Genomic DNA, 26,391 nt, shown 5'->3' on the forward strand with positions numbered 1-26,391 from the left:
ATAACAGACAAATTTCAGAAAGTTATTATTTCAAGTTCACTGTAGAGTGTTGACTACTATAATGTATAATGACTTTAAAACATGAGTGTGAAACTGGTGGTATCTGCTCTCACCGATAGAAGATTCAGGTAGCTTAAAGTTGTTCCTTTGTCGGTAGTTCCAGGCAGGAAAATATGGACGTGAAGCCAGAGACTATTCTGGATGAGAAAATATGTAATATTTACTTTAGCGCTCAACCAAAAAGACATTTCCTGGAGGCCAACGTATTTCTCTCCCGCCCTTTCAGCAAAAGGCTATTATCACAAGGAAACCATCTCTCCCTGCATGACTAACTTCATATACCCTGATTTCTTGGACTTCACGTAACCTTTAGGATAGACTCAAAGATGTATAATACCACATATTGTGGATGTATGTATATGTATAATGGTAAACAAATTAGATTGTAGTCCATTAGGAAGATGACAGCTATTAGTCACAGCAGAAGGAACTTATGTACAAATATCTAGAAGCATTCCAAGGATAGAGAAAGGGGGGGGGGGGCTAAAGTACCAGTTCCACACAAAAGGTATTGATGTCATTGATGACCTCATTTGTGACATCATTGATAGCATGGATCGTTCATTGTCCGTGTTGACGGACAGGGAGGGCGGGTCTGTTCAGTCCCCATCTGTTCTGCTGCCACCACTTCACAGCCTAGACTATGTGGTGGTGAACTGGGGCTGTGTTTTTCCTTGATATATGACACACAGACACAATGAGGGCAAGTATGCCATTGGTGGGATGTCATTAACGCTATTTATAGTGACCAGAAATGACCACAGAGAGCTTCTTTGTCATTGAATAGTTCACAATCTAGTCAAAGGCTGTGGTCAAACTCCTAAATCTGTGAAAACCAGAGTGTTGGAGTGAGAGGGGGGAGGTGGGCCCCTCAGAAAATAAAAAATTCAAGTCAGACAATAAAAAGATAACATTCCTGATCCACAGTGATTGGATGTGCACTTCCCTTCTGGTTGCAATTCGGTTGTTGGCCTCTCTTGCAAAACAAAATGACACCCAAACCACCCAAAAAACCTTGAAATGAGGAAGTGAAACAATAAAGAGCCTTGAATGTGGGAAAAGGACCGTACAAGCAGCACACAGCCAGCAGCTCTCCCACATTGCAGAAGAGGGTTTATGGTTTGCCAAAGCTGTGGTGGTTTAACCAAAGTAACCTGCTCTTTGTGTATACAAAGACACAAAGCACAACATGTTTTACTGCCCCTTGGGATACATAACTTAGTTCAGTAACAACACCACACATACCAAGACAACAATTAGGTCACATTGTCACGCAATATTTAATATTAATAATTGTTAGAATGCATAGTCGGAAATAAATTACATACATTTAAATATGCATTCAGGACACACTTTAAAGCAAACAAATCAAAAATTACAAAAATTAAATGACTACAAGGGTGTTCTTGCAGGTAGTTCTTGTTCTTCTGGAGGACTTCATGGCACTGCGATTTAAAAAAGGAAATCAAATCAAGGGACAAGCCCATCTATAGCTTGCGTTTCCCCTTCCCCCCCTTTGTAGATGTACATTTCTTACACCGATCTGCAGATGCATGGTGTTATTCATTGTTCAAAGCTGTCATTTTCAAACATGTCATGACAGAATGACCCCCAGAAGGGAGCATACAGTTGCTACACAAAAACGCTTGCACAACCAAAGAACAATTAAATTCAGCCAATGTTTCCTCCCTCATGGTCACACTCCTTTGACAAAGTCTGCAACATTCTTTCAGGATTTAGAGGTAGGATAAATTAAATGGAGAGAGACAAAGACGTTTTCTACAACAGGTCAAGACTATTGTAACTGTCTCCCATTCTTGTCTAGTGCATTACATACCTGGTCACCCCTGTATCGTCAACGGCAAGATAGGATTTATGAAAGGTTGAAAATTCTGGACATGTAATCAATAAAATAAATAACGCATGAACAACTGATTAATTTACACATTATGCTGCCAGGTTAGCAGGCGGAAGCCAAACAGATATTTGGTTACATATCTACTGTCCCTCAACCACTTGGCCCGGGATAGTTGTAATAGTATGCAGGTCTCAGATGCAGGAACACAACATCAATGAAATAGACTACATTGTCATTATGATTCATGAAGCTTTAATCTGGTTCAGCGCACATCCCATTTAAGGTTAATCTCCCTGGATGCTTTGCTGCAACACACCAGATAGTGATGAGGTTGATCGGCCGTCATAGGTTCCATCTCAGTTTTGTCTTGTCCTATTCTTATTTCACCAATAGTCCATGTTTCCAGCTCCAAGCATGCAGTACCCTGTCTGCTACCACCAGGTGAAGAACGGCCTGCGGCTCTGAAAGCTATGAGTGTAGGCCTGGTTGCTGGATCTCTGAGGGCTCCTTGCTGTCTCTACGGTCACAGAGGCCATCTGCACCAGCTGGAGGGGCGTCTTGCCCTCCTTCAGCGCCTGGCTCAGGTTTAGGATCTAGTGGGTGGGGGGGGGGGGGGGGGGGGAGAAAACAAATGAGACATGCATGGTGATGAGGCATTGAGAGGGCATTGATTATTTATATGACTAATGTTTACAATTATTCCTCTTCTTTTCAAACTTTTTCAAGTGAATTTGGATACATGTCATTAAGGAGCAGGTATTGGATAGACCTGTGGGATAGGCTGTGGGATAGGCTACCCCCCCCCCCCCCCCCCCTCCCCCCACTAGGCTGTGGACCTATTGAACCCAGAACTCTCAGTTGGAATCCCCACAACACTGGAATATCCTTCCTTATTTATTTATTCTCTCACCTGCCCTCGCATCACAGAAATCTGCTTATGGAACTGACCCCGGTCAAATCCTGGGTCTTTCTGCAAAACACACACACACACACACACACACACACACACACACACACACACACACACACACACACACACACACACACACACACACACACACACACACACACACACACACACACACACACACCATGGTGCATGTTAAAGACACACATTCATGACAATCAAATGGATCATCATGGTTGATTAAATTCTTCTTTCCACAAAAAAAAAACATGTGCGCACCTTGAAAAGCTCATAGAGGTCCTCCTCGAGGTCTTGGATAAAGTTTGGATCGTTGAGTTTGGGAAGCACCAGATCCTTGATCTCCTGGGAGAAGGGAACCTTGGCCTGGGAGAGCCACGCCCAGTAGAATGGGTCTGCAGCGGGAGGAGAGGGACAAACCTCCTATCAGCAGGGACTGATGAGGCGAATGGTCAGCACTGACTGACACAAGACTGAATACACTAAAAGTGAACCTCAGGGTGACACCGTTCAGTGGCACCGATATCAAATGTACTGTTCAATACAATAGTGATGTTCATAAGCTGATAGGCCAATATTCGTATTATTCCAATAACGATACATAGATGAAAATAAACACATTATCTATAGGTGAAAGTATTAGCTATTTTTATATAGATTATGCACATATCAGACTAATATCCCCCAAGTTATGAAGTGGAAATTTTGTAAAGTACAGTAGCTTGCAATATTCTAGCAGAGTGTACCGCTGCAATAACAGTGCTCCACCAGATGGTGCTGTCGCTGAGGTATCATTTTAGTGTGGGGTAACTGTGCTTTTAGAGTTGTTGGGACTCACAGGCTCTCCAGGAGTCGGGATGTTTCAGGGGAAATGCCAGGCCGTTGTCAATGGCAGCCAGCCTAACTATAGGGTCCTTCACCACTACCCAGTCTGTATCCTGCACACACACACACACTAAGTAAACACTCCTTTAAACACAAACTAAGGGACTAATGGCTTACTTTTGGATTTACTTTGGAGTAATGGATTAAAGCCAAAAAATAACGAATGGTGCCCTGAACAGCATCCAAGATGCTTTAAAATAGAACCATAGTATCTTCCCCAATTAATATCTGTCTGCTGGTAACTGAGTAATGGTCGTGGTTTACTCACACGAATGCCTCCACTGTCCATTGGATAGTCATATTTTATCAGCCAGTTATCGTTTCCTCTATCTGCAAGCAGAAAACCCAACAAAATATGAGTCAAAGCAATAAAATCCATTGACATGCATTACGTTCTGCATCATCATCAAGTAAAAACAAAAACCAACCGGTATTCCTTATGATGTAATCCAGGACCACAAGCCTTTCAAAATGGATCTGTAGCTGACGATTTATGTTCTCTGGCAGAGGCTCGGCTTCGAACCGTCTGAGCCAATGTTCAGCATCTTTGTACCCTTCGACAAACAACTGGAATGACCCCACCTGCCATGTAGACAGAGAGGACAGAGCACAAAGAGACAGAGAGAGGACACAAAGAGACAGAGAGACAGAGAGTGAAAGAGAGAGAGAAAGAGACAGAGCGAATGAAAGAGAGACAGAGACAGAGAGAGACACACGCATATAGAGACACAGAGTCAGAGAGACACATATTAAGACAGACAGACAGACAGACAGACAGACAGACAGACAGACAGACAGACAGACAGACAGACAGACAGACAGACAGACAGACAGACAGACAGACAGACAGACAGACAGACAGACAGAAAGCCACAGAGCGAGAGACAGTCAAGAGAAAGAGACAAGAGCAAGACATACAGAGAAATCTTTAAATGTCATTCACGATATGCCACATTGTGATACTGTGTATATTACAGTTCATACAGTATCACATTCAAATGACAGATAAAGTATCGCTACAAGTTATTCAAAAGTAGCAGCAGTAGTTACCTTCGGGGGCAGACCTATTCTGTGAAAACGCTGGCCGACCTTGGGCACTTTCTCCAAGGCTAGCTTCTTGCCGCGAGACTTCACTCGGTCTATTGCATTGTAGTTGAATGTGTCGCTCCCAAGGTGCACCACCTGCAATGGGCAACAGTAAAATAAATGAAGGATGTGCAGTAGTGTAGAGTAGATGATGAGAAGCTTGTAGGATTTATTTAGTCCATACAAACTTGTTCCTGTTTGTTTCACCTTGGTTTTGGGCACTACGTTCAGATCAAGTTTTTGATCCACCAGACTGGCACCGGCCTCTGAAAGGTAGCCCTGGTTGAGGACCAGACAGTCTCGGCCAAAGCAGCACGGACAACACAACTTCTGGAGCCATTTGGTCCACTTGGGGTTCAACTGGCCGTAGGGCTCTTCGTTCTTCGGCTTGAAGACGCCAATTATCTTCTGCAAGCATTAAAAGACAAGATTATGTGAAAAGGCCGCACTTCTTTCAAACATGTAATTGAAAACAGAGACTACGGTGTAAATTGGAAGGAATGCCATTTATATACACACGCACACTTTATTCTCAGTTTGTACCAGGACATTCAATAAAAAGGGTTTGGTGAACACACGTATCCTCCACCTTCCATGTTGCCATCAAAGGAGTCAATTCATGGACTGAACAGATGATTTCTGCATCTACTGGACTTGTTTCGCAACTTATTTATGTCAATTAGATTATCTTAAGTTATCTCACATGATCCCTTGTGATGGAGACTTATCGAGTCAGGACCACGGTTACGACACAGACCATCAGTCCAAGTTAAGTGTTTGTACATTTGGTGCTTTCCAATAGCTGTATGTTAATTGATTTGGTAGAAATATAAGATATTTGAAGTCAGAATGCATTGCAGAATACTTCTTATCAAAGAACCCAGGAAACATTGACTTATCTCAAGACACATTTTATACAACATTTGCCTTCAAATAGCATGACTTCGTTGACGGTGACTTTGCCACACAGTAAAAAAATAAATAGAAAAGTACATTGGATTTCAAAGGGTAGACTACCTTTTTAGCAGGGCTGTTGAGGATCATAGATACAGATTTTAACTTGGTTTTACAGCTGCAGCAATGTTAGTAATTTGCACATAGGCTGTCACTATGTGATAATATGATAAGCCTGAAACCGTTAACAAATGTGGTCCCGCAGATAAATGAACAACATTAGGGATATGACACCAATTCTGAAAATTCATCCCATCCTTGTAACAAAAAGCAAAACAAAACAAAACAAAACAAGCAAACAATAATTGAGGTTTCTTATATTCTCACCCCTTGAGGATCTTTAACGAAGTAACTGCCGCTGGATCCCTGGTAGATTCTCTCCGGTAAGATCCCCTCGTCGATGGCTTGTTCTGCTTTCCTCACAATTTCCCTGAACTCCGGATCGTCAGAGAAATCATTCCTGTGAGGGTCCCGTAAGGAGTTCGCCCTGTTTCGGTCCAGAAGAGGCTGACGCTCAAAACTGCGACCCGGGATTTCAGCAGGTACACGAATGACAGATCCCGGTGTGGCGATCGCTCCAAAACCGCCACCACGAGGATTGGCTTCGCTACAATAATCTGTATCCAGTGAATCTTGAAACGAAGGAACTAGCGGACTTGTTTCATCCATGCCCAAACGGGTTGGGAGACGATGCTTATTCCGATTGGCAAATTGTTTAAAGGGAGCATACACAGCACTGTGATGTCAGTCTCATACAAACGCGACTCCTTGTATCTTCCGCATACAGACCCCACCTACTGGCCACACCGGTCTGTTATTGGCTAAAGTTTACGTCTAGGCATCGACGCGTTGTTTAATAGGTGCACATTTTAGCGCTGCTGCTTTGATAATGTGACAGTTCCTTATTTCTGAGAGTATGGCCACCACAAACAAAATAGTGTATGCTACCTGAGTATATTTCGATTTTGTACTTTCACCATTGTTTAATTATTTTTATTGTATCTTATTATGCATGGGTTGGAAGATATATGTATATGATTTGTCAATGTTTATCATATAATATACAGTTAATCAATCAATCATCACACATGCACGCACGCGCACACACACACGCACAACCGCCCTCACTCACACACGCACACATACACCCACACACCCACGTACACGCACGCACACACACACACACACGCATTCCACATTAGCAATAATTTTATGGAAGGTGGATCAAATATGTTTTTGTAATAAAGTGACCCTGTCCACTGTGCACGAGCAGGCCACGCCGCGAGCTGTCAGCAGCAAGGTCGACGACGCCCACCTCTGTTATTGGACGACGTTGAATACATAATAGGGATAGAACAACCAATCCAAACCCGGGTTTACAGTAAAATTGAATCAACTTGCACCAGAAGCTGTGACTGTTGTAGCTGCACGTCTGCTCATTCATCGCCACTGCACTAAACCCTTGTCTGCTTTGTCCAGTAAATCTAGGTAAATGGCTGTATACAAACTGGTTTTGATTCGTCACGGAGAGAGTAATTGGAACGACGAGAATCGTTTCAGTGGGTGGTTTGACGCAGATCTGAGCAAAGCTGGAGAACATGAGGCAAGAAGAGGTGGACAAGCACTTAAAGGTATTCATTGATTCTAATTGTTTACACTCACGTGTGTGTATGTGTGTGTGTGTGTGTGTGTGTGTGTGTGTGTGTGTGTGTGTGTGTCTGTGTCTGTGTCTGTGTCTGTGTCTGTGTCTGTCTCTGTCTCTGTCTCTGTCTCTGTCTCTGTCTCTGTCTCTGTGTCTGTGTCTGTGTCTGTGTCTGTGTCTGTGTCTGTGTCTGTGTCTGTGTCTGTGTCTGTGCATGTGTGTCTTTGTGTGTGTGTGCGAAACAGTCGTTCATATTTCATTCTTCATTTTGGCTTATTAGAAGTTCCACAGTCATCTAAACTGACTGACCCGCTCCTGCTACAGACGCCGGCTATGAGTTTGACATCTGCTACACCTCCGTGCTGAAGAGGGCCATCCGCACCTTATGGACGGTGTTGGACAGCATTGACCAGATGTGGGTTCCTGTGCACCGAACGTGGCGGCTCAACGAACGCCACTACGGGGGTCTCACGGGGCTGAACAAGTCAGAGACCGCCGCCAAGCACGGCGAAGCCCAGGTGAAGGTATGGAGGCGCTCCTTCGACATCCCTCCTCCGACAATGGATCCGGGCCACGACTTCTATGCTGTCATCAGCAAGGTAACTGCTCCGTCACACGACCTCTTTCAGTTGGGGGTATGCTCAGAGGAGTTACTCAAGGAGAAATCCATTCAGACGTTTGATAATCTGTCAAATTGACGTTGTTGTCCTTGGTTGCTTGTGTTGCTTGTGTTAAAATAAGAGGCAGCTAAGGGATAAGAACTGGGTCTTTCGTGTGTTTTATTACCCGACCAAGGTTGCCGTTTTATCAATTGCTATGTCTGTGCTCTTATCGTGTGCAGTAATAGCAAAACCATTCAAAATACGTAAATTAATCTTAACATCAGGAAAATCTACTTAACCCTGCCTGTGAAAACCAACACGCATCCTTGGCTTTTCCTCATGCAATATACTTTATCTGTGCTTATTTCTTCATCTATGACTGACAAATGTATCATAAGGCTTTTTAGGAGTCAAAGTTCAGTCACTGTCGGATTGGATAGATCAAAGGTCTGTCTGTATTGATAGACCCGTAGGGAAGCAATGTAGAGTCCTTAGATCAGGAGTGCATGCTATTGACCAGTTTGAGCTGAGGTGGTGTCATAATGTGGACAATTATTAACCTTTTAGAGCGTAGGCTCTTTGGATTCTGCCCACACATAGATATAGCACAAATGCAGCAAAGAAACATGCATTGATCTATGATGCAATCTTTTTTCAAAATCACAAAGATGGTCTTGTGCTTATTACAATATAATGTGTGTCTATATTTGTATTATGTTTGGTAGGATCGTCGCTATGCTGACCTGAGTGCAGACCAGCTTCCTTCATGTGAGAGCCTTAAGGACACCATTGCGAGGGCACTTCCCTTCTGGAATGAGGAAATTGCACCACAGATCAAAAAGGGCAAGAGGGTCCTCATTGCTGCCCATGGCAACAGCCTAAGGGGAATCGTCAAACACCTGGAAGGTAACCAAATGAGGAATTTATTGTCCTATACATCTTGAGGTTTGTCCCAAAAAGTTCAAAATGCTTATTTGATAAGGCCCCACTTTGCTCTTTGTAAATAACTCAAAATAAACATAAAGTTACCAATATGGACCGGTTCTTAAATATACTGTGGCAGGGAGGAGGGAGGGGAGTGGCAGGTCTGGCAACCTGCTGGCTCCGACCCCAAGCCTCACATGGACTCCCTCACTTTAACCATGCGAGCCTGCGGATCATTACGCAGGGGTGCTTGGGCTTAAAAGAGCTAGCAAACGACAGACAAGGGGAGCTAGGGAAGCTAGGGCTAGCAAAGGACAGGCATGATCTGTGTGGTCGCCTGGAAGCACGGTACGGTCTAAGAGAAAGAGATGGCTAGAAAGTGTTGGACTGTATCCTAGAAGTGGTGGATGACCCTTATCCCACCCGGGGGGTTTTGGTTCCTATGTAAATAAACCATCGCTTTGAACTGCTCGCTCTGTGTTTTGTCGTTTTATCTGTCCAACTTGGTGGCGTGGAAACCCCACACCCACTGGCCTGCTACAATATGAACATAATTTACACCAGTTTACAGTATCCTTTATTTTTAAAGTTTTTTTTTGGTTTCACTACCTCTTTGCTTGCTTTTCCACACTCAGGACACTGTTAGGAAAATGTGCTGCTCCACCTTTCAATTTGCAGCTCTCCCCTTGACAAATAATTGTGTGAAAACGTGAATTTCAGTTCGCAAAAATAAATAGAATCATAGGGTTTTAACGGAGCAAAGCATGCAGGATGTACATATCAGGACTGGAATTATCGGATTATTTTCTGTCCATTGTCTGTTCACTACATCGAAGTGCTTTGAGTTTGAGTGAACCAATTAACCAATGTTAATGCAATAATACAATTCCCTGACTGTGGTAATTTCACCTGTCACTCAGGCATGTCAGAGGAGGCCATCATGGAGCTGAACCTTCCCACCGGCATCCCCATCCTCTACGAGCTTGACAAGAACCTGAAGCCTGTGAAGCCCATGCAGTTCCTGGGAGACAAAGAGACTGTGAGGAAGGCCATGGAGGCGGTGGCTGCCCAGGGGAAAGCAAAGAAGTAAAAAGCATAGGGATAGGTGCTAATCCTTTCTGTTGTCTACAGTGTAGAGGCTGAACACCAACCACATGTTTACAGATCACCGGTTTTGGCAGGAAGATGGCATTGGTGTGAATAAGGGTTGGATACAGAGAGGGACAGCTAGCATGATGGGGTGATCGTGATTCAGGCTAATGAATTCTATCTTCTTAAGTAATTTTATTTTCTCAGGTGACAGGGGACCTTACAAAAAGTTTGATGATACATTTCATACAAATAGTGTCAGAAAATGTAGTTACATTTTTGTCTGACTGGCAGTAATACTTTGCACTATCAAGCACTAGTTTATGGTTAACTCTTGATGCAATTGAGTATTGCCATCTACACTCATTGCTATCTCTGATCTTACAATCAATGAGGTGTCTTGCTATATCTTTGTGTTCTTGAATTGATGTGTGATATGTCTTTCTATCTTGTATTAATCACAAACTGATATTTTTATTGAGTAAAATATATATTTCAATGTAGCACGGCATGTTCAGTGCATTGAGAATTGTTGTATCCCCCAACTATTTGGATTTTCCAAATAAATGTATGGTTTTGAACACATGTCAACATTTACATTTTTCTAACTTGTTTTATGATTTGCATGACATGAATCGACCATTACTGTTTCCCCTTGGTTAGATAAATGGTTTCCTCGTTGAAAACAGCATATTTTACTTTTATTCTCATTGTGTTAGGTTTTCCATTTATTCTAAATACACACGAATATATTTTATAGATTTTTATATTTTGTATACCTTTTCACCATGCTATTATTTTCACACCACAAGATGGAGCGAATATAATTCAATTTCTAGGGTAACATTTAAAGGCCCACTATGCAACTTCGGGCATTTCTTCGCTGTTTTCTTGGTTTTGGCACGCACATTTCTCTACACAGCGCCCCCTACAGCTTCGTAGTAGATATTTTACAACACTGTCGTACCAACTCGTTGACGACCCTTCCCCATGCACTTCTACGCGAGCCATGTGCATTTGTTTTCAAAGAAGCCGGCGAATGCTTGGAGCCATGTCCGAAGTAGATGTTCATAAAGTGTAGGCAAGGTTAGTGATGGGCAAATTAAGCTTTTATAAAGCATTGAACCAGTTGAGCCAATTGTTTCGAAAATGGGTTCATTACTCGAAGCTTCAGTGACAGTGACCTCTGCTGGCGAAGTTCGAGGCTGCAGTGGATTCAACGTATCCCTGCTTTGAAAACTATTTGACGCACAAACACGCAAACCCAAATACTTAATAGCATGATCTTTTCACGAATAAAGATTGATCTAAATACAGATGTCTAAATTGTTCTTAAAGGGATATGCCTAGCCTTCTGTCCAGATATGTAGGCTAGGATATAATTGAAACAGCATATAAATACTTTCCCCCCAGGAATGGGATTCGAACCCGGATCCTCCACTCCACAGTCAGTGTGTTATCCCCTAGTCTACTCTAATCGATACTTTACGTTGTTCTATTACATACATAACGTACTATGCACAACTCCCGTAAACGATTGTAGCATCGATTGTGTTTTTCTTTTTCATTAAATAATTAGGCGGTGACCAGCTGGCTTCGGGCAAGGTTGGTTTGGTGTGCTTGAGTAACTCTAGGGGGTGATTATGTGGGATGGGGTTAGACACTCAAAGATTTGTATTGAGGTAGGCTGCCTTATGGATTGAGTCGGTTTCTTTTTTTTTTGCTCAAAGCTTCTCCACCGAGCCGCGGACCAGTCAAGTGATTCATTCAGGCAACGAACCAGCTGCTGGTTCGGATGTCATATGTCACGTGGTTTTATTATGATACATTTACGAATAAGATACATCTTATCAAAATACAGATTTCTAAATTAAAAAAATGTTATTAAAAGGATAGACCAGCCTATGTCCAAATAGGCTAGACTAGGATATTGAAACAGCATTTTATAAAATCCACGCCCTATTCTTCGTACCGAGATTAGAACCCCGGTCTTTTGCACCAGAGTCAGTATGTTATCTTGTTGACATAACACTTGTTTTATTACATATACTCTTTGCAACTCCCGTACACGGTTGTTGCTCCGATTGTGTGTTGTTATTTTCTTTTTTTCATTAAATAATTAGGCGGTGACCTGGCTTCGGGCAAGGTGGTTGGGTGTGCTTGAGTAACTTTGAAAGGGGGTGATTATGTGGGATGGGGTTAGACACTCAAAGATTTGGTATTGGGGTAGGCTGCCATGGTTTCAGTTTTGATTGATCTGAACTGCATTTACCACAATGCATTGCGCTGGACCTTAGCAGGAGAGCCAGCAACATGCACCAGGCGGGAGAAGGGTCCGAACTATACTGAACATCTTCCTGGACTTACCTACATATGGGGAATTATAACTGTCTATGTCTTCTGCAACATAAACATGTCCGAAAATCAAGGGAACCCACGGTAAAACATAGGCTTTATTTGCTTCACACATAAGGATTGTAGTCACTTCAGTAAGCTAGGTCATGGTACATTACTATTATTTCCTTATAGAACCTACAAGCTAGCTTAGCCGACTGCTCCTAAGTGTATGTTTCGATATTACGATATCGACGATGGCCCTTGGTTAGTACATTAAAGGAAGCTCATGATACTGTTCAACTACACTAAGTATAGGATAATATAATCTATGAATTCTGTGGCTAGCATTTCCGGAGTTTTCTGCTTGGACCCTACACACTTGCATCGTTGCTGGCTAACATTTATCAGCATACTTTGGTGATTAATTTAAGTAACGTCAATGTGATGAGTACTATATTAGTTTTCCCTCTTGTTTTTAAACGTCATCCACGAATTCGTATAAGAATATAATTTATGAGGTATACATGTAATGTCTGTTTTTTTATAGCTCGTCACAAGGTCAGGCAATAAACATTTATGTTTCTAAACTTTTACAGAACCATGTCAGAGTACTACTCGCCAACGAGTAAAGGTAGGTCAAACATTAGGATTTAGGTGATATGGACCTTATTAACATTGCGGAGGTGCTACAAACATGACAAGATGTTATACACAAGGTGCCTAGGCTTTAGCCTTGTTGTGATCTGTGTGCTTATTGATTGAGAAAGATGATCGTATGACTTGGGTGTATCTACTGCTGTAGAAGGCTAAGATGCACAACAAATAATTTAATATTCCAGGAGAGATAGCTTCGGTTTTTTTTCTCTAATCACCATTGTGGTCTGTTTTATTTTTCTGTCTAAACGACAGTTTTAATCACTCTAGTCGTTGCTATGGCTTGTTTGGCTCATGGTGATATCAATTTGATCAGAAGCTTGTGCAGTTTAGTCCTGCAAGTGTAAGCACATCCTGTGCAAAGAGGATACGGAACAGAAGAGTAAGATCCTTGCCTTTTATTAGCCTCTTGAGCAATACTAGTTGAAGTACCAACTTCCCCTAGTTTTCAGTAAACGTGTCTGCTTTGTGTGGATCTGTCTTCACGTCCCCTGTTTTCAGTCTAGAGGTGTGTATAAATATTCAAATGTTTTTTAAATAGTTATTTCGTTTGTATGTGTTCAACTTTTTTGACCCTTTGTGCAGAGACCACTGTAAATTGTTCAATTTTAACAGTTTGAAGCTTAGGTTATAGTCACAGACTACTACATAGGTGATTCAAAGATGCTTGGGTCAGAAGGCAGCTTTTAACTCAGATTTAGCACCACAGCTTGTATTTAGTGTCAACAAATATGTTTCTTCACAAAGCCATGTAAGCCATGCAAACAAGAATAGCCACGCAAATATAAATGACTAATGAGAAGAAGCAGGCCTTATGTCTCAGTAAAATAATAATACACTGACTAATTTTTGAATGATAAACTCTACCAACTTGGTTTGAATCATGTAAAAATAACTGGGCCTTATCTTTCTGCCCAGGCCCTTATCTCTCTGTTTCGGTGAAACCCGGGGAAGTTAACCACTTTTAAACCACTCGTTCTGCAGAAAAATCTCCTGTCTTATTTTACACAGACTCTAGATCTACTTCTTGAGACTGTATGCTTCTTATTGGTCTTCTTGTAAACAAAGTTTACTTCATCTTCCCATATTTGCATGGCTAGGATTTTTTGCATGGCTTCGAGGGGTCACTTATCTGCAAGCTGTGGTGCCCAGCACTTGCTAGTTAGAAATCAGAAGAGGGTTTATTTCATATCCGCAATGTCTACCATTATGCTAGTCCAGATCATGTTATACTATGTTATCTGGTCAATTTTTGTAACTTTTTGTTCGGATTTGGATAAGGAAATTCCAAAAAGGAATCCCTGGTTATTTTTTTAAAATTATTATTTGTATGTATTTCAGTGAAGGACTATCTGGGTTGTCCAATGCAGCAGTACTCTCCATCCCAGCTACCCTATTTCCAGGAGTCCCCCATGAAACCCTCTCAGGTTCAAAACCGCCTCTCATTATCAGTACAAAAGAGGATGTCGGCTCTGCAAAGCCACAAGTCTCTTACCCCAGCCAACACTCGAACTATAGATTCACTCTCCTCTCCAAAAGTGTCCAAACCAGCGGAAAATTTTCAGGTAAAGATCTCAGCCGGTATTTCATCAGGTTCTTAACTTGTACTGTATACATAGTTTCCAATAAGAACAGTCTTTCTAACTGACGACCGGCAATATTATTCAATGTTCACTTCTGTAAAACTTTCCTTTCCTTTGCTAGAACAATGCTTTCCGAGTACAGAAACAAACTGCACAAACTTCTTCAAGTTTGAAGTTGCATCCCGGTAAGATTATCTCACGTGATCGCTCCAAAAATATATCTTCATTTGACTGTAATCCCTTACCCCCTGAGTAGAAATCACATGATGGCACATGACTTTCCTCAGTTTTCTATTTGCTCATTTGTATAAAATCATTGTGTAAGAAGTAGAGCTGTCAGTTAAACGCGTTATTAACGGCGTTAACGCAAACCAATTTTAACGGCGTTAAAAATGTTATCGCGCGATTAACGCAATTCTTTTTTTTTTTTCTTTGGCTGAAAACAAAGAAGCAGTAGCCTGACTGCTATGTTCAAATTACATTTGTTCAAAGCAGTCGTTTAATTGCACTATAGGCTCTTTTTTTGTATCGTCCTGTTTTGATCAGTATATGCCAATGTTGTTATCAATAAAAAATCATTTGCACAAGGCAAGCCGATGCACTTCACCATGTTGATAAGAGAATTAAAATGAGAAGAATTATGGGCCAAAAAAATCAAGGGATATTTAGCATAGAAAAATAATTTGCGATTAATCACGATTAATCGTGAGTTAACTGTGACATTAATGCGATTTAATCACGATTAAATATTTTAATCGCTTGACAGCTCTATTAAGAAGGTGTCCCAAGTTTTGGTATATATGTATATATATATATATGTTTTATTCTTTCTTGGAATTTTATTCATACATATATCTTTTTATATCTTTCTTTCTGCCGTTTATATCTAAGGGTTTTACTGTACTTCATCAACAAATAATACCTCAAATAATAATGCTAGATTATTCTCAGGAAAGCAATTGCTGGTAAAAATAAATAACTGACCAAATAAATGGTGTCCGTTGTATCTTTTCTCCAGCTCGGAGCAACTGTTCGTTACTGAAGAGGTGCAGTGACTCTGAAGTAATCGACAGCAGCCTGAAAAAAACATGCCTCCAAAATTCAATAACAGGCCCAGTTCAGAACCCAAAATGCGTCGCTAGCCAATCCCAGTGCCTGTCAGCGTTGTCAAGCTCCTCGCCAAGCGCCTTGATAAGGTTGGAGCTGTCACCGGAGAAAACAAACACGAATCTCGCCAAAGAAGCGGCTAGTAGCCTGTCTGTACACTCGATGATGCTGCCGCAATTGAACCCCCCATCGTCGCCTGACTCTGATATTATGTCTCCGTCCAATTCGCCCGGGTTGCCAGGGGTGAGGAAAGCCCACATGGTGAAAGTCACAGAGGATTATGTGTATCTACGTTCCCCAATCAAATCTTCTTTTGAACAACGCTTGAGGATGCTGATACAGACAAAGAAAAGAGAAGGTGTCAGAAGCCCATGTCATCGGCTTCGACGGGAGAACAACAGCGCAACTGTGCAGGACTCCAAGGACAGCAGCATCAACAGAAGTGGCTGTCTGGAAAGCCACCAGATAGGCTGTTCTCAGCAAACTATCCCCCCACAGGTAAAGCTGCCCTGTAAGGATGAGAAATCAGGAGAAAGTACCACAGAGGAGATTGGTGACGTGTGTAGGGCTCCAAAACAAACCTCCAAATCCACTTCTACTGGGCCACTGGGCGGTAACACGGGGCAAAATAAATCCATGAGCAGGAGAGCCTCTGTAATACTTGATGACATAGCTGACCTTTTCACCCCCGACCCCTTGATCTACGTCTCAAACCCTAAGCATAAAGCAGTAGTACTATCCACGGCAGAGCAGGAAAAACTGGGCCCCAACTCCACGGAGGGTGACTGTGTTCCAGACTCGGCAGAAGCCGCCTCAAGTACCCCCTCAGCTGAATCACCTTCTCAGCAAAAACAGCATTCCACTGACACAAATTGTGCACGTCTAACTGCTTCTGTCAATGTGAAGGATGCCAAATATACGTCTTGCCCTAAACTACCCATACTCGTTATTCAATTGGAAAGGTTGAATAGGGATTTGCCCCTCAACTCAATATCACTAGCAGGTGGACTAAAACTCCCAGTTTCTTTACCGAATAAGCAGCTCAATAAACACAACAGTGCACCGGTGGAGGTGCATAAAACTCCTCTCAACCCAGAGAATCGGACATCAGCCACGGGGGACGCGTTACCCGCAGTGGAGGGTTCTTCTTCCAAAGACCCTTCATCCTCCGCACGTCCGTCCACAAAGGAAGACGCCGATCATGGTGGGACGATAGTGGTCGAAGACGACGAGGAACCGGGCTTTGGCCTCTTCTTCGGAGTGGATCCAGATGAAGCACAGAGCAGTGAAGAGGAGCAGATTCCCACCATGAAGGAGATGCTTCAGATCGCGGCTGAACAGCCGGACATGCCGGAGAAGAAGGCCTTACCGAAGCCCCCCAGTCCCATCTTATCCCGGCTACGCACCATCCCCAGCAGAATGGTTTGCTGGGTCATTTAAGCTTCCTATTTGTTTGAAACTTATAGAAACAGTAGTATTGAAAGTGTTGAACTTTTGTTTTGTCAGTAGATTATTGGTTCTAAATAGACAAAATTATAGTAGTAAACTCTAGACCCTGGCAACAAAAAAGCATCAACAACATGTAGGTTTAATGACCCTTTGCTTTTTTTTTTTTTCAGCGTCGTCGGGCACTTAAGTCCACCTCCAAAGCACTTGGCTGCAGAAACAACCTGGACCAGATGCTGATGGATATCCGCAGCATTAAGAGGTACCCTAGTCGGATCTTGCTCCCATTGAGCACCAGCCAACTACGCAATGTGGACCATGATGGTGGAAATGTTGTCCACCGGTTTTTGTTCCCCCCCCCCCATCAGATCTAAAGACCAGGAGACGGTGCTGCTCTCCTGCATAGACGACGACTTGAGGAAAGCTGAGTATGGGGAGGACGAGGAGGCCTATTATGGGGCCATCCCGTCTGAACAGCAGTGAGTGAGAAGGATACCTTTGACGCGTTCGTCTTTTGCATGACACAATATTACTTGCATACATACATTTGTTTGATTGATTGACTTTGGCTTCCCTGCCTTGTTACTGTGTTGATACCAAAGTGTAATGCTTTTATTTTCGATTCTTGTATTATTTTTTGTTTCTTTATTATTATCACTCATGCCTCCTGATCTCTTTGTCCTCCAGGGAATTGGTGCAGCGGTTCCGGGTGGTGTCCAGCAGCATCAAGGATGTCCACCCTGGAGAGGTGGTGTTCGACCTGGACACTTGTGGACGCCTCTTCAGCCAGCACACACTGCAACTCAGACACTGCAAGAGCGACCCTCAGGGAACCACGCAGAAGACCCTTCTCTGGTGAGCAGAAGCGTTTGTGTGTCAGTGGTATTTGTTGATTAGTGGACATTTTTATCCAAGGCACCATACATTGAATGCATATCCATTTCATCATGGAGGTTACACATCTTGCTGAAGGAAACCTACAGGTAGACCGCAAGCATTGGGGTTCGAACAAACAACCATGCAGCCAGGTGTCAAGCACTAACTAACCGCTAGAGTACTGGACTATACTGCTCCCAGATATTACACATTAATATAAGGCTTGTGACCCCACAGGCGATAATCGCCTTTTTTTATGGAAGCCTAAGAGCATTTGAAGATTATGTTGGTAGTAATAGCATATATGGTCCTATTTGAGTAAATTATCATGGAATAATTTTTCATAATGGGAAGACATTGTTCTGTTGGAGGTTTCAATATTCTACATTGATTTTGGATTTGAACTTACTAAAACGTTCTTGAGTCTTCTTAAAATGAGGGAGTATCGCCAGGAAAAACTCCCATGATGCATTCTGATGTACAAGCCTTATTGGAAATTCTCCATTCATCAATGGTGGATAACAAATGAATGGTACTAACTTTCTACAAAGACAACGATGATCGTTCTCTTGGTTTGTTTGAGAGAGAGGATTGCGTCATTCTAAAAGATAGACTATAGTTTATGATGATTAGGGTTCAAATCTCAACAATGGTTCTAATGTTGCTGCTCCATGGTTACGTGGTCTCTCTCTTGCCCTGCTCTCTGAAGGTCAAGCCCCGCTCAGCTGAATTTACATATCCGCATCGGCATGTTTCAGGACGCATTCGACTTCTCCCCCTGCCCGCCAAAGGTCACACGATTCCTGTTCAAGGTAATGAATAATGGTGCGCCCGTCCCACCCGTCTTGGAAAGCCTGGATTTTTTTTAATGTTGTTTCATCGGAAACATATGAAAATGTCTCAAATCTCATGGAAAAGAGCTTGAACATTGAGCTACAAAATATATATTATGTTTGTGTGGGCTATACACCATATTCTATATTCAGTTGTCTTCCAAAGGTAAGGAGCTCGCTTGCAATGTTTTTTGAGGGGATACTGGTTTGAGATATTAGATATTATACCGAAATATACGTGACAGAATGAAACACAACTTAACATTAGGGAACACATTTGTAAGCTTTCGTCTGAATCTTTTTTTTGCAGGTCGAGGTGTCTTTCACACCTATTGCAATCACGTTAGCATGATAGCTAATGCTATCATGCTAACGTAATTGCCAGTTGCTAACGTGAGTCCTCTCAGGCTAAAGTGCCTTTAGTCAAAAAAAAGGCTGGCATATAAAGTAGTCTTTTTGCATACCCCACTGCACTATGGTTCTTTCCAGCTTTCACCAGATAACCAAAATTATTTGGGATGATTATTTGATTTGATATTCTTGACATTGACTGATTGTACGTCAAAGGTTATTATAACGCTTACTGCGAATTGGTTCAGAGATTTCATTGATAAGAAAGATATTGTGGTATCATGCTACTCATTCAAAAGATGAGGGTAACCGCTACTGACATTTTATACAATGAAATATTAACCTCTGTGAGCACAGATAGGCTATATAAAAACGTTCTTAAAAAATACTTGGCTGAAAAGAGTTAGAACCCGGTCTGCTTCTCAAGTTTTAATGTGCCGTATCTCTGTGTTCACAGATGATGTCCGTTCACACTGAGAGAATGATCTCTGATAAGATCCTCCAAGCCCTTTGTGTTATTGCACGCTCTGCTGCTAACCACATTGGTAACTGACTGCATCCTTCACTCACCACTCTGCATGTGTGTGTGTGTGTGTGTGTGTGTGTTATTGTAAAAAAAGAGCAACAGTTTCAAGCCCTTCCAAGAACGCTACTTGATTCTTGAATGACAGCAGATGTGTGAGTGTGATCGTAAAGGTAACAAAAGGGGTCCTTGTCAGTATTTAACGGGTTATTGATGGTAAAAGCTGAAAAAGTCAAAGTAAAGCTAAAACCGGATTTTCCATTACAGTGTTTTTGTGTTCATGTTTCAGTGAAGAGCGGCAGCCAGAAATTCGAAGTGTGGGTGCCCAGTGTGGCAGATGTGACGCTGGTCCTGCTAAATATGGGTGCTTCATTTGTCACCCTATTCCCGTTGGAGAGGCTTCAACCTCCCTTCAGTGAAGGAGATTTGCTGTGAGTAGCAACCTCAATAATCACATGTCGACCTTATGTCGAAGCTTCACTTGTTTCTTAAAGAAGTCTGTGTTTGTTTGTTTTGTTTTGTTTTTTCTTTGAAAGGGCGGACAAAGATATCAGCAGTGAAAGTCCATCCGACCCCAAGAAACGGAGCACTTTCCCTAAGCACAACTATAGCAACGTTTTCAAGGTGAGACATGATGATTTCAGATGAAGTTTTACAAAGTGCTCCACACAGAATAGAACGGTGAATAAAAAAAATCCAGAAAGCAGTATGCATACAAAACAAACACTGAAACATGGCGGTGAAGGCAAGCAGCAGGTGAAGCGCTGCCCTCTAAACACAGAGCAGCGTCTTGGTGTAGACGTCGCCAACCCAAGCCCCTGACTCACGGCCGTGTCGTGCCCCTCCCCCTCCGCACACAGTACCTGTCGTACTGCATGGACCTGTGCCCGCGGGCCTTCAGTGACCCCGAGCTGCTGCTGCTCCTGGCTGTGAGCTGCCGGCTCGGTCTGGAGGTTCACTTCGCCCTGGAGCCCCACATCGACCTGCGCTGCCTGCAGCGGCACATCCTCAGCAACGTCCGGGACTGGGAGAACATGGTCAGTAGGAGGTCCCCCCCCTCCCCCCGACTGTGAAAGCCTGTAGAGATGGACTGTTTTAAAGAAAGTTCACTTCCCCTCAGATCACCTACAGGCCATAGGAGGAACATGGTCACGTCCGCACTGTACCTTTTGAGTCTGGATTTATGTTTTTATTTATAGATTTATTTACTTTTTTTTTCCGCACAAATACTACAAATTTTCCATGCATTTCTTTGTAATTGAGCTTTTACTATACGTTGTTTGTCTGTTGTTTGAGCATTGGTTATTGCTATTTGCATGATCTCTGTATAACCACTATTTTGCGATACAGATAATCTGCTCATCAGCATTTCAATTCACACGCCTATGTCTCCAATGTCTTTGAACGTTAATTCTAATGTGCCGGTATGGTCAATCACAACCAGGAGGTTTGTCTCCCTCTTGTTCTTGTGACCAACCTTTTAATGGAGGTTAAGCTGCAAGGGTTGATGTTGTTGTTGTGGTTCCAGCTACCCAGAATGTGTCTGGCAGTCACTGAGTTGACGGCCGACCACCATAACATGTGCTGCCTGGTCCAGCTGTTGCCCGATCACGCGCGGGGAAAGTGAGTACCTTGCGTCTTCCATATTTTTCCCACCCACCTCTCTGTTATGACTCCCTCTGCTGTCATCACCAGAGTTATATGATATTGTGGTTCAGGAATAGGTTCAGTGCTCTTGTTTTCTCTTCAGGCAGCTCCGCAGACACTTAAGTGTCTGCATGATTTCCAAACTGTTGGATGGAAGTTGCACCTACAAGCCATCTGTAAAAGAGTTTCAGGTGAGCTCTTGGAGTGTACTGTTGGTTATCTATTTCGTTGCCTGGTCTTAATTCACATTTTCAGTGCATACATTTATAGATCGATAACAAATGAATATTGACTCGGTAACGTACGTTTGTGTGTGTGTGTGTGTGTGTGTGTGTTGTACCGTGTGTGTGTGTGTCGTACTGTGTTTGTGTATCTCTTACGTGTGTGTGTGTGTTGTACCGTGTGTGTGTCGTACTGTGTTTGTGTATCTATTACCGTGTGTGTGTGTGTTGTACCGTGTGTGTGTGTGTCGTACTGTGTTTGTGTCTCTCTAACCGTGTGTGTCGTACTGTGTTTGTGTCTCTCTTACCGTGTGTGTGTCTCTCGCTGCAGCTGTCCTACCTGCTGCCCTACCTATCCCGTATGAAGCCCTCCAGCCTCCGCAGCCGCATGCTCTCCGACATGGACACGATAGACCAACAGGTCGGCTAGTGCACCTGTTTTACCTTTTATTCCTAGCACCATTTTGCGTATGGCTATTTGTTTCGCTTCCACTCTTGTTTTAATGTCTATCTCTATTTAATAGCCATTACCGTCCTCTAAAATATTTTGGATGTGTAATTGATTGTTTCACAATCTTTGTTGTTATATGCTAAAATATATGTATTAAGTACTTATGATTTGGATGAATGGCATTTTAAGGATAAGATTGCATTTTTTTTTTTGCCTTAAAAAAAATAAACGAAATTGCCTATACCATCTGTAATGATGCGTAGATTGTACATTAGTATGAGTCCAATTCCCCATGTCTCTCTTGCAAGTCATTAACCTAAATGAGACTTCCTGAATGAATATAGGTTGGATAAATACTTAAATAATAATGGTTCCTCTACATGCATTAGATTGCTAAGCGATAGTGTGTGAGGTCACCCTGAGCCTGTGTTTTATTCTAGTGTTTTATTCTAGTCTGATGTAATCTATTTTTTTATTCAGACCTACTACCTCTGCTACAGCCTGCTGACATTGTTCAGTCAAGCATCCAATTATTCGCTTTTCCAACCTTCGCAAAAGGTATGTCTTCACTTCCTCACACAAAGACAACACTTATGTTTGATGCTAATTTAGGTGAAGAACGTTTTAGCTTATAATTCTTGGTGGATCATTGACTGTCCTGTACTATTTTATTAAAGGAAAACCTTTAGTGATGCGGTGGGTTAAATAGTAGAACACAGTAGGGATGATAATAGGTCAAATCTTATATGAAATCATCAAAGTTTGAAAAACGTGGGATATGATGTAAATATGAACTTGCATTGCCCTCTAGGACAAAATATTATGTTGCATGTACTACTTGTTATTGGCAGTTTTGTATTAGAAAGTAACGCCAATGAAGCATTCTGGTTGAAATAAGTGGGAGTTACATCTGCAAGACAATGAAAGCCTGCGCAGCAGGCCCTAAATGAAAAAGTGTTGAGAGTGTGCAGGACTTCATAAATGATCTTCCTTTGTACCCCAGGAGCAGCTCCTGGAGCTGTGCTATGAACTGGACCGGCACATCAAGCGCGACATGAATGAGAATGACAAGTGTCTGTACCGGAACAGGGTTGGTGTTACGGTCTTCTCCTCTCGGACCCAGCAGTTCTGCTACGTTTAAAGCAGACCTTCTAGGGAAGCTTGAGCCTCACGGAGCCTGAGCCGGAAAACAGGACGGCAACGGGCGAAGTCACACCTCGTTGCCCGTTTTGTTGAAATATTCTAACAAAGCAAACTCAAATTAAGCTTTCAGAGGTGGATTTTAATGAGTGGATTTCTACAGTCAAAGTGTTCGTTTTTCAGACATTTTTACAGTTAAAGAGATACTTCACCGGTGGGAATATGAAGGTTTTATGAATTAAATAATTCAATGTATTATAAATGTGAAAAAAAAATTGAAATCAGTTCACCCTAGCCTGAAAAAAGGCAGAAAGAGTGTTTTCATGGTCTCTCTGGCTCAAAGTAAGAAAACCTCCAACTACCACGGTGCATTGCGCTCGCTGCCCCGCCCACCTGTCGGTCTCCCGTCCCCCTCATTCCCCCTCTGTACGCGAGCTCCCGCCCCCTCTCATTCCTTATTGGTGGCCACCAAAAGTGTGTTGTAGTCCTCGGCCCTTCTAGCGGGACAAGAGGTTTCTCCCGAAATGACGTCAAACGCATCATTTGACGTCATTTCGGGAGAAAATTAGATGAGAAAAAATGGGCCAACTGGTTTAGACTGATATTTATTTATATATTTATTTATATTACAATAGCGATTTTATAATGATAGAACGCCGGTTCTAAATGGGTGAAGTATCCCTTTAACTGCTGCTAGCGGAGTTTCTGTTTGTCTATTGCGGGCTTGCAGATCCCCGCCTCCAGCAACATATTTGCTATCAGATTGTAGATATTTATCTAAAGTCTGACAACAGATTAATTCATACATTGTTGTGGACTATCTTATCCATTTCTCTTCTGAACAGCTCCAATCAAAAAAATAAAAACAACAGTTGTTACTTTCCATATTGAAAACATTGTATTGGTGTTCAACTTCGAACATGAGCAAGGTATTGTATGTTCAATGTAAAAACTGGTGTGGTGATGGATGTCCTGATATTAAATGAGTCCTTTCCCTGCAGGTGAATGACCTGGTGGCCAGGATCTACACCAAGTGGTTGAAGCTCATTCAAAGGATCCGACCGCTCAACGTACGATCAATTCCCCCTTACATTGTTCACTGGCTTTGGTTTTTCTGTCTCCAAATAATGTGTCGAATTTATCAAATGAATTGGTTTCATTCATTTGACTTAATTGGTTTCATTAGATAAATAAAAATGTTATATTTACAAAGCAGTTGTTAGGAACTGAGGTGTGTAAACATAATCGAATCAATCAGCCAAACTTAAGTTGCATAGCACTTTGAGTGCAAAAGTTAAACACATTGCGTGTAAAGAAACAAAACAAGTGTGCATTTAATCACAAAGATGCATAGTAGAGGTAGAAACAAAAGAGCTTCACACACGCAACTTGATTATAAGAAAGCTAAACTAAAAGTAAATTTTAAGATGACAATCTTAAAATGGATGGTTTAATACCATTGATAGATTGTGATGTAGTTCACAGTTTGAATGTCCTGTATGAGGGACTGCTGTTCACGGTTGACTCACTGCTGCTGTACACCTGTTGCACTCTAATGCTCATACTGTCAGTAACGCCACCATTCCTCCACCCAGGACCAGCTGTTTGACTTCTGGAAGCCGTCCCCCCAGGAAATGCTGAGCAGCAGCAGCGTTGAAACAAAAGAGATGTCCGAGGAGGAGGAGGAGGAGGAGGAGGAGGAGGAGGAGGAGGAGGAGGGCAGCGATGCCCCGGACCAACCAGGGCTCTCGATAGACAGGGAGGAGGAGGTGGATGAAGACATGGATGAAGGGGAGCCCACTGGTGCCATGGAAAACGACAAAGAACCGGAGCAGATGAAGGGACCAGCGGGAGGAGAGGTGTTCACAGCAGTCGTAATGGAGCATTCTTAGGGGGGAAAAAAAAGATATTTTGTTTTTAGGTGAGGTTCTAGTGAACATTCGGTTGGCACTAGACACTTTGCTCCCACAACTGCCAGCCCAGTGGCACTGAACACAGGAATCTCTGTGTTCAGGGTTTTATCAATAATAATTGCCTTAATCTGTTTTCTATTTGCACTACAGTTTGTATTTGAAATCATTTTCAGTGGTTGTTCGTATGTGCACTTTTGACATTATTCCAAATCTTTGTACATTTTAGTTTTTTTATGCATTTAATAAGATACTCTTTGGGTATGTCTTGTTATGGAAGTTTTGATTAAAATGTACAATATCATGTTGACCGATGTGTAGTTTGGCTTTATTGACAAGCGAGTATGGAACCTCTCAGAATAAAGTTTCAGGTTTGTCTTTTTTAAAACAGTCAAGAGTGTGAGTGATTTTAAAATTTCAAATGTCTTATTAGACAACAGTATTTTGGACGTTCATGATTTTCTCATACATTGTGACTCTTGATGGTGTGACATGCAGGATGATCCTACACTATCTCACTTGCATGTTTTAACTAATGGTTTTGGTCAGTCCTGTACCCCTTGAAGGACGGCTCATCCCCTGCTTGTTTTACACCTGGTAATCAATTAAATGTACTTTCTAATTCAATCAACCTCTTTAAAAACACTAGAAACAGTAAAAATGAGGAGAAAAGGAGACAAACCGTACAGATGGGTTTCAAATTGAGTATACTGTTCGACCAGAGATTTAACAGCAGTGACAAATCTGATGAAGGGTGTGTGGGCAGAGTGGAGGTGAGGTTGAAGAAGTTATGATGGTGATATGGTAGTATGATGGTGATCGTGTTATTGACTAAACTGACAGTTAATTGCATAGGCCTGTGACATCTCTCACTTTTTAAAACTAGCAAATTTTGTCTAAAAGAACCCGGTAACCATGAATCAGGTGACAGGTTACTGGCCTAACCCTTCCACTTCTACCCTTCAATAACTGATAGGCCTATTTCTGTTAGACGGGATCTCATCACTATTATTCAAAAGTAAGGGAGGCTTCAGATAAATCATACTCAATAAATATAATAGGAAGTATGCTTTCATAAACAATAAACCGGCATAATTTTTAATATTCTTTTGATTGACTCAGTATCAAATCACACGTTACAATTAAAATACAATTAAATCGAATTAAAAAATTTACATTTTGGTCAGAGCAAAGATCAAGTAAGATGAGTAAAATATCAGTAAAATATCTAACCCATATCACAAAGACAGAGTCTAAGAGCAATAAAATCGCGTCTTTTTTTTGACG

The 26,391-nt window shown here is 42.1% G+C and overlaps 3 protein-coding genes across 5 annotated transcripts; 2 read left to right on the plus strand and 1 right to left on the minus strand.

Moving 5' to 3' along the window:
* Positions 1–1,321: 1,321 nt before the first annotated feature.
* LOC132472810 (phosphatidylinositol 4-kinase type 2-alpha-like) lies at positions 1,322–6,567 on the minus strand. 2 transcript variants are annotated; one of them, XM_060072592.1, is made up of 9 exons: positions 6,096–6,567; positions 5,022–5,222; positions 4,779–4,910; positions 4,157–4,310; positions 3,997–4,058; positions 3,682–3,781; positions 3,105–3,238; positions 2,829–2,888; positions 1,322–2,511 (listed from the first exon to the last, which is right to left on the minus strand). In XM_060072592.1, exons 1-9 carry the CDS (start codon positions 6,435–6,437, stop codon positions 2,350–2,352), a joined length of 1,347 nt encoding a protein of 448 aa, XP_059928575.1. In that variant the 5' UTR covers positions 6,438–6,567; the 3' UTR covers positions 1,322–2,349. The 2 variants fall into 2 exon arrangements, with proteins under 2 accessions (XP_059928575.1, XP_059928576.1); XM_060072593.1 differs by having other exon boundaries at positions 2,374–2,511; positions 3,105–3,279; positions 6,096–6,559.
* A 557-nt stretch (positions 6,568–7,124) lies between these two features.
* Positions 7,125–10,606, plus strand: LOC132472811 (phosphoglycerate mutase 1). Its single transcript, XM_060072594.1, has 4 exons — positions 7,125–7,399; positions 7,735–8,009; positions 8,738–8,918; positions 9,857–10,606. Exons 1-4 carry the CDS (start codon positions 7,261–7,263, stop codon positions 10,024–10,026), a joined length of 765 nt encoding a protein of 254 aa, XP_059928577.1. The 5' UTR covers positions 7,125–7,260; the 3' UTR covers positions 10,027–10,606.
* Positions 10,607–12,290: 1,684 nt separating this feature from the next.
* slf2 (SMC5-SMC6 complex localization factor 2) lies at positions 12,291–25,414 on the plus strand. 2 transcript variants are annotated; one of them, XM_060072850.1, is made up of 20 exons: positions 12,291–12,464; positions 12,959–12,993; positions 14,358–14,581; positions 14,721–14,784; positions 15,618–17,137; positions 17,326–17,414; positions 17,521–17,631; positions 17,840–18,007; positions 18,738–18,840; positions 19,670–19,757; positions 20,025–20,166; positions 20,272–20,359; positions 20,596–20,772; positions 21,264–21,358; positions 21,486–21,573; positions 21,935–22,024; positions 22,535–22,612; positions 23,058–23,144; positions 24,196–24,264; positions 24,790–25,414. In XM_060072850.1, the coding sequence occupies exons 1-20, from the start codon at positions 12,439–12,441 to the stop codon at positions 25,084–25,086; spliced, it is 3,639 nt and encodes a 1,212-aa protein (XP_059928833.1). In that variant the 5' UTR covers positions 12,291–12,438; the 3' UTR covers positions 25,087–25,414. The 2 variants fall into 2 exon arrangements, with proteins under 2 accessions (XP_059928833.1, XP_059928834.1); XM_060072851.1 differs by having other exon boundaries at positions 12,292–12,464; positions 15,618–17,128.
* The last annotated feature ends 977 nt before the right edge of the window (positions 25,415–26,391 follow it).

This window comes from Gadus macrocephalus, chromosome 15 (assembly GCF_031168955.1).
Source record: "Gadus macrocephalus chromosome 15, ASM3116895v1".
NCBI classification, from domain to species: domain Eukaryota; kingdom Metazoa; phylum Chordata; class Actinopteri; order Gadiformes; family Gadidae; genus Gadus; species Gadus macrocephalus.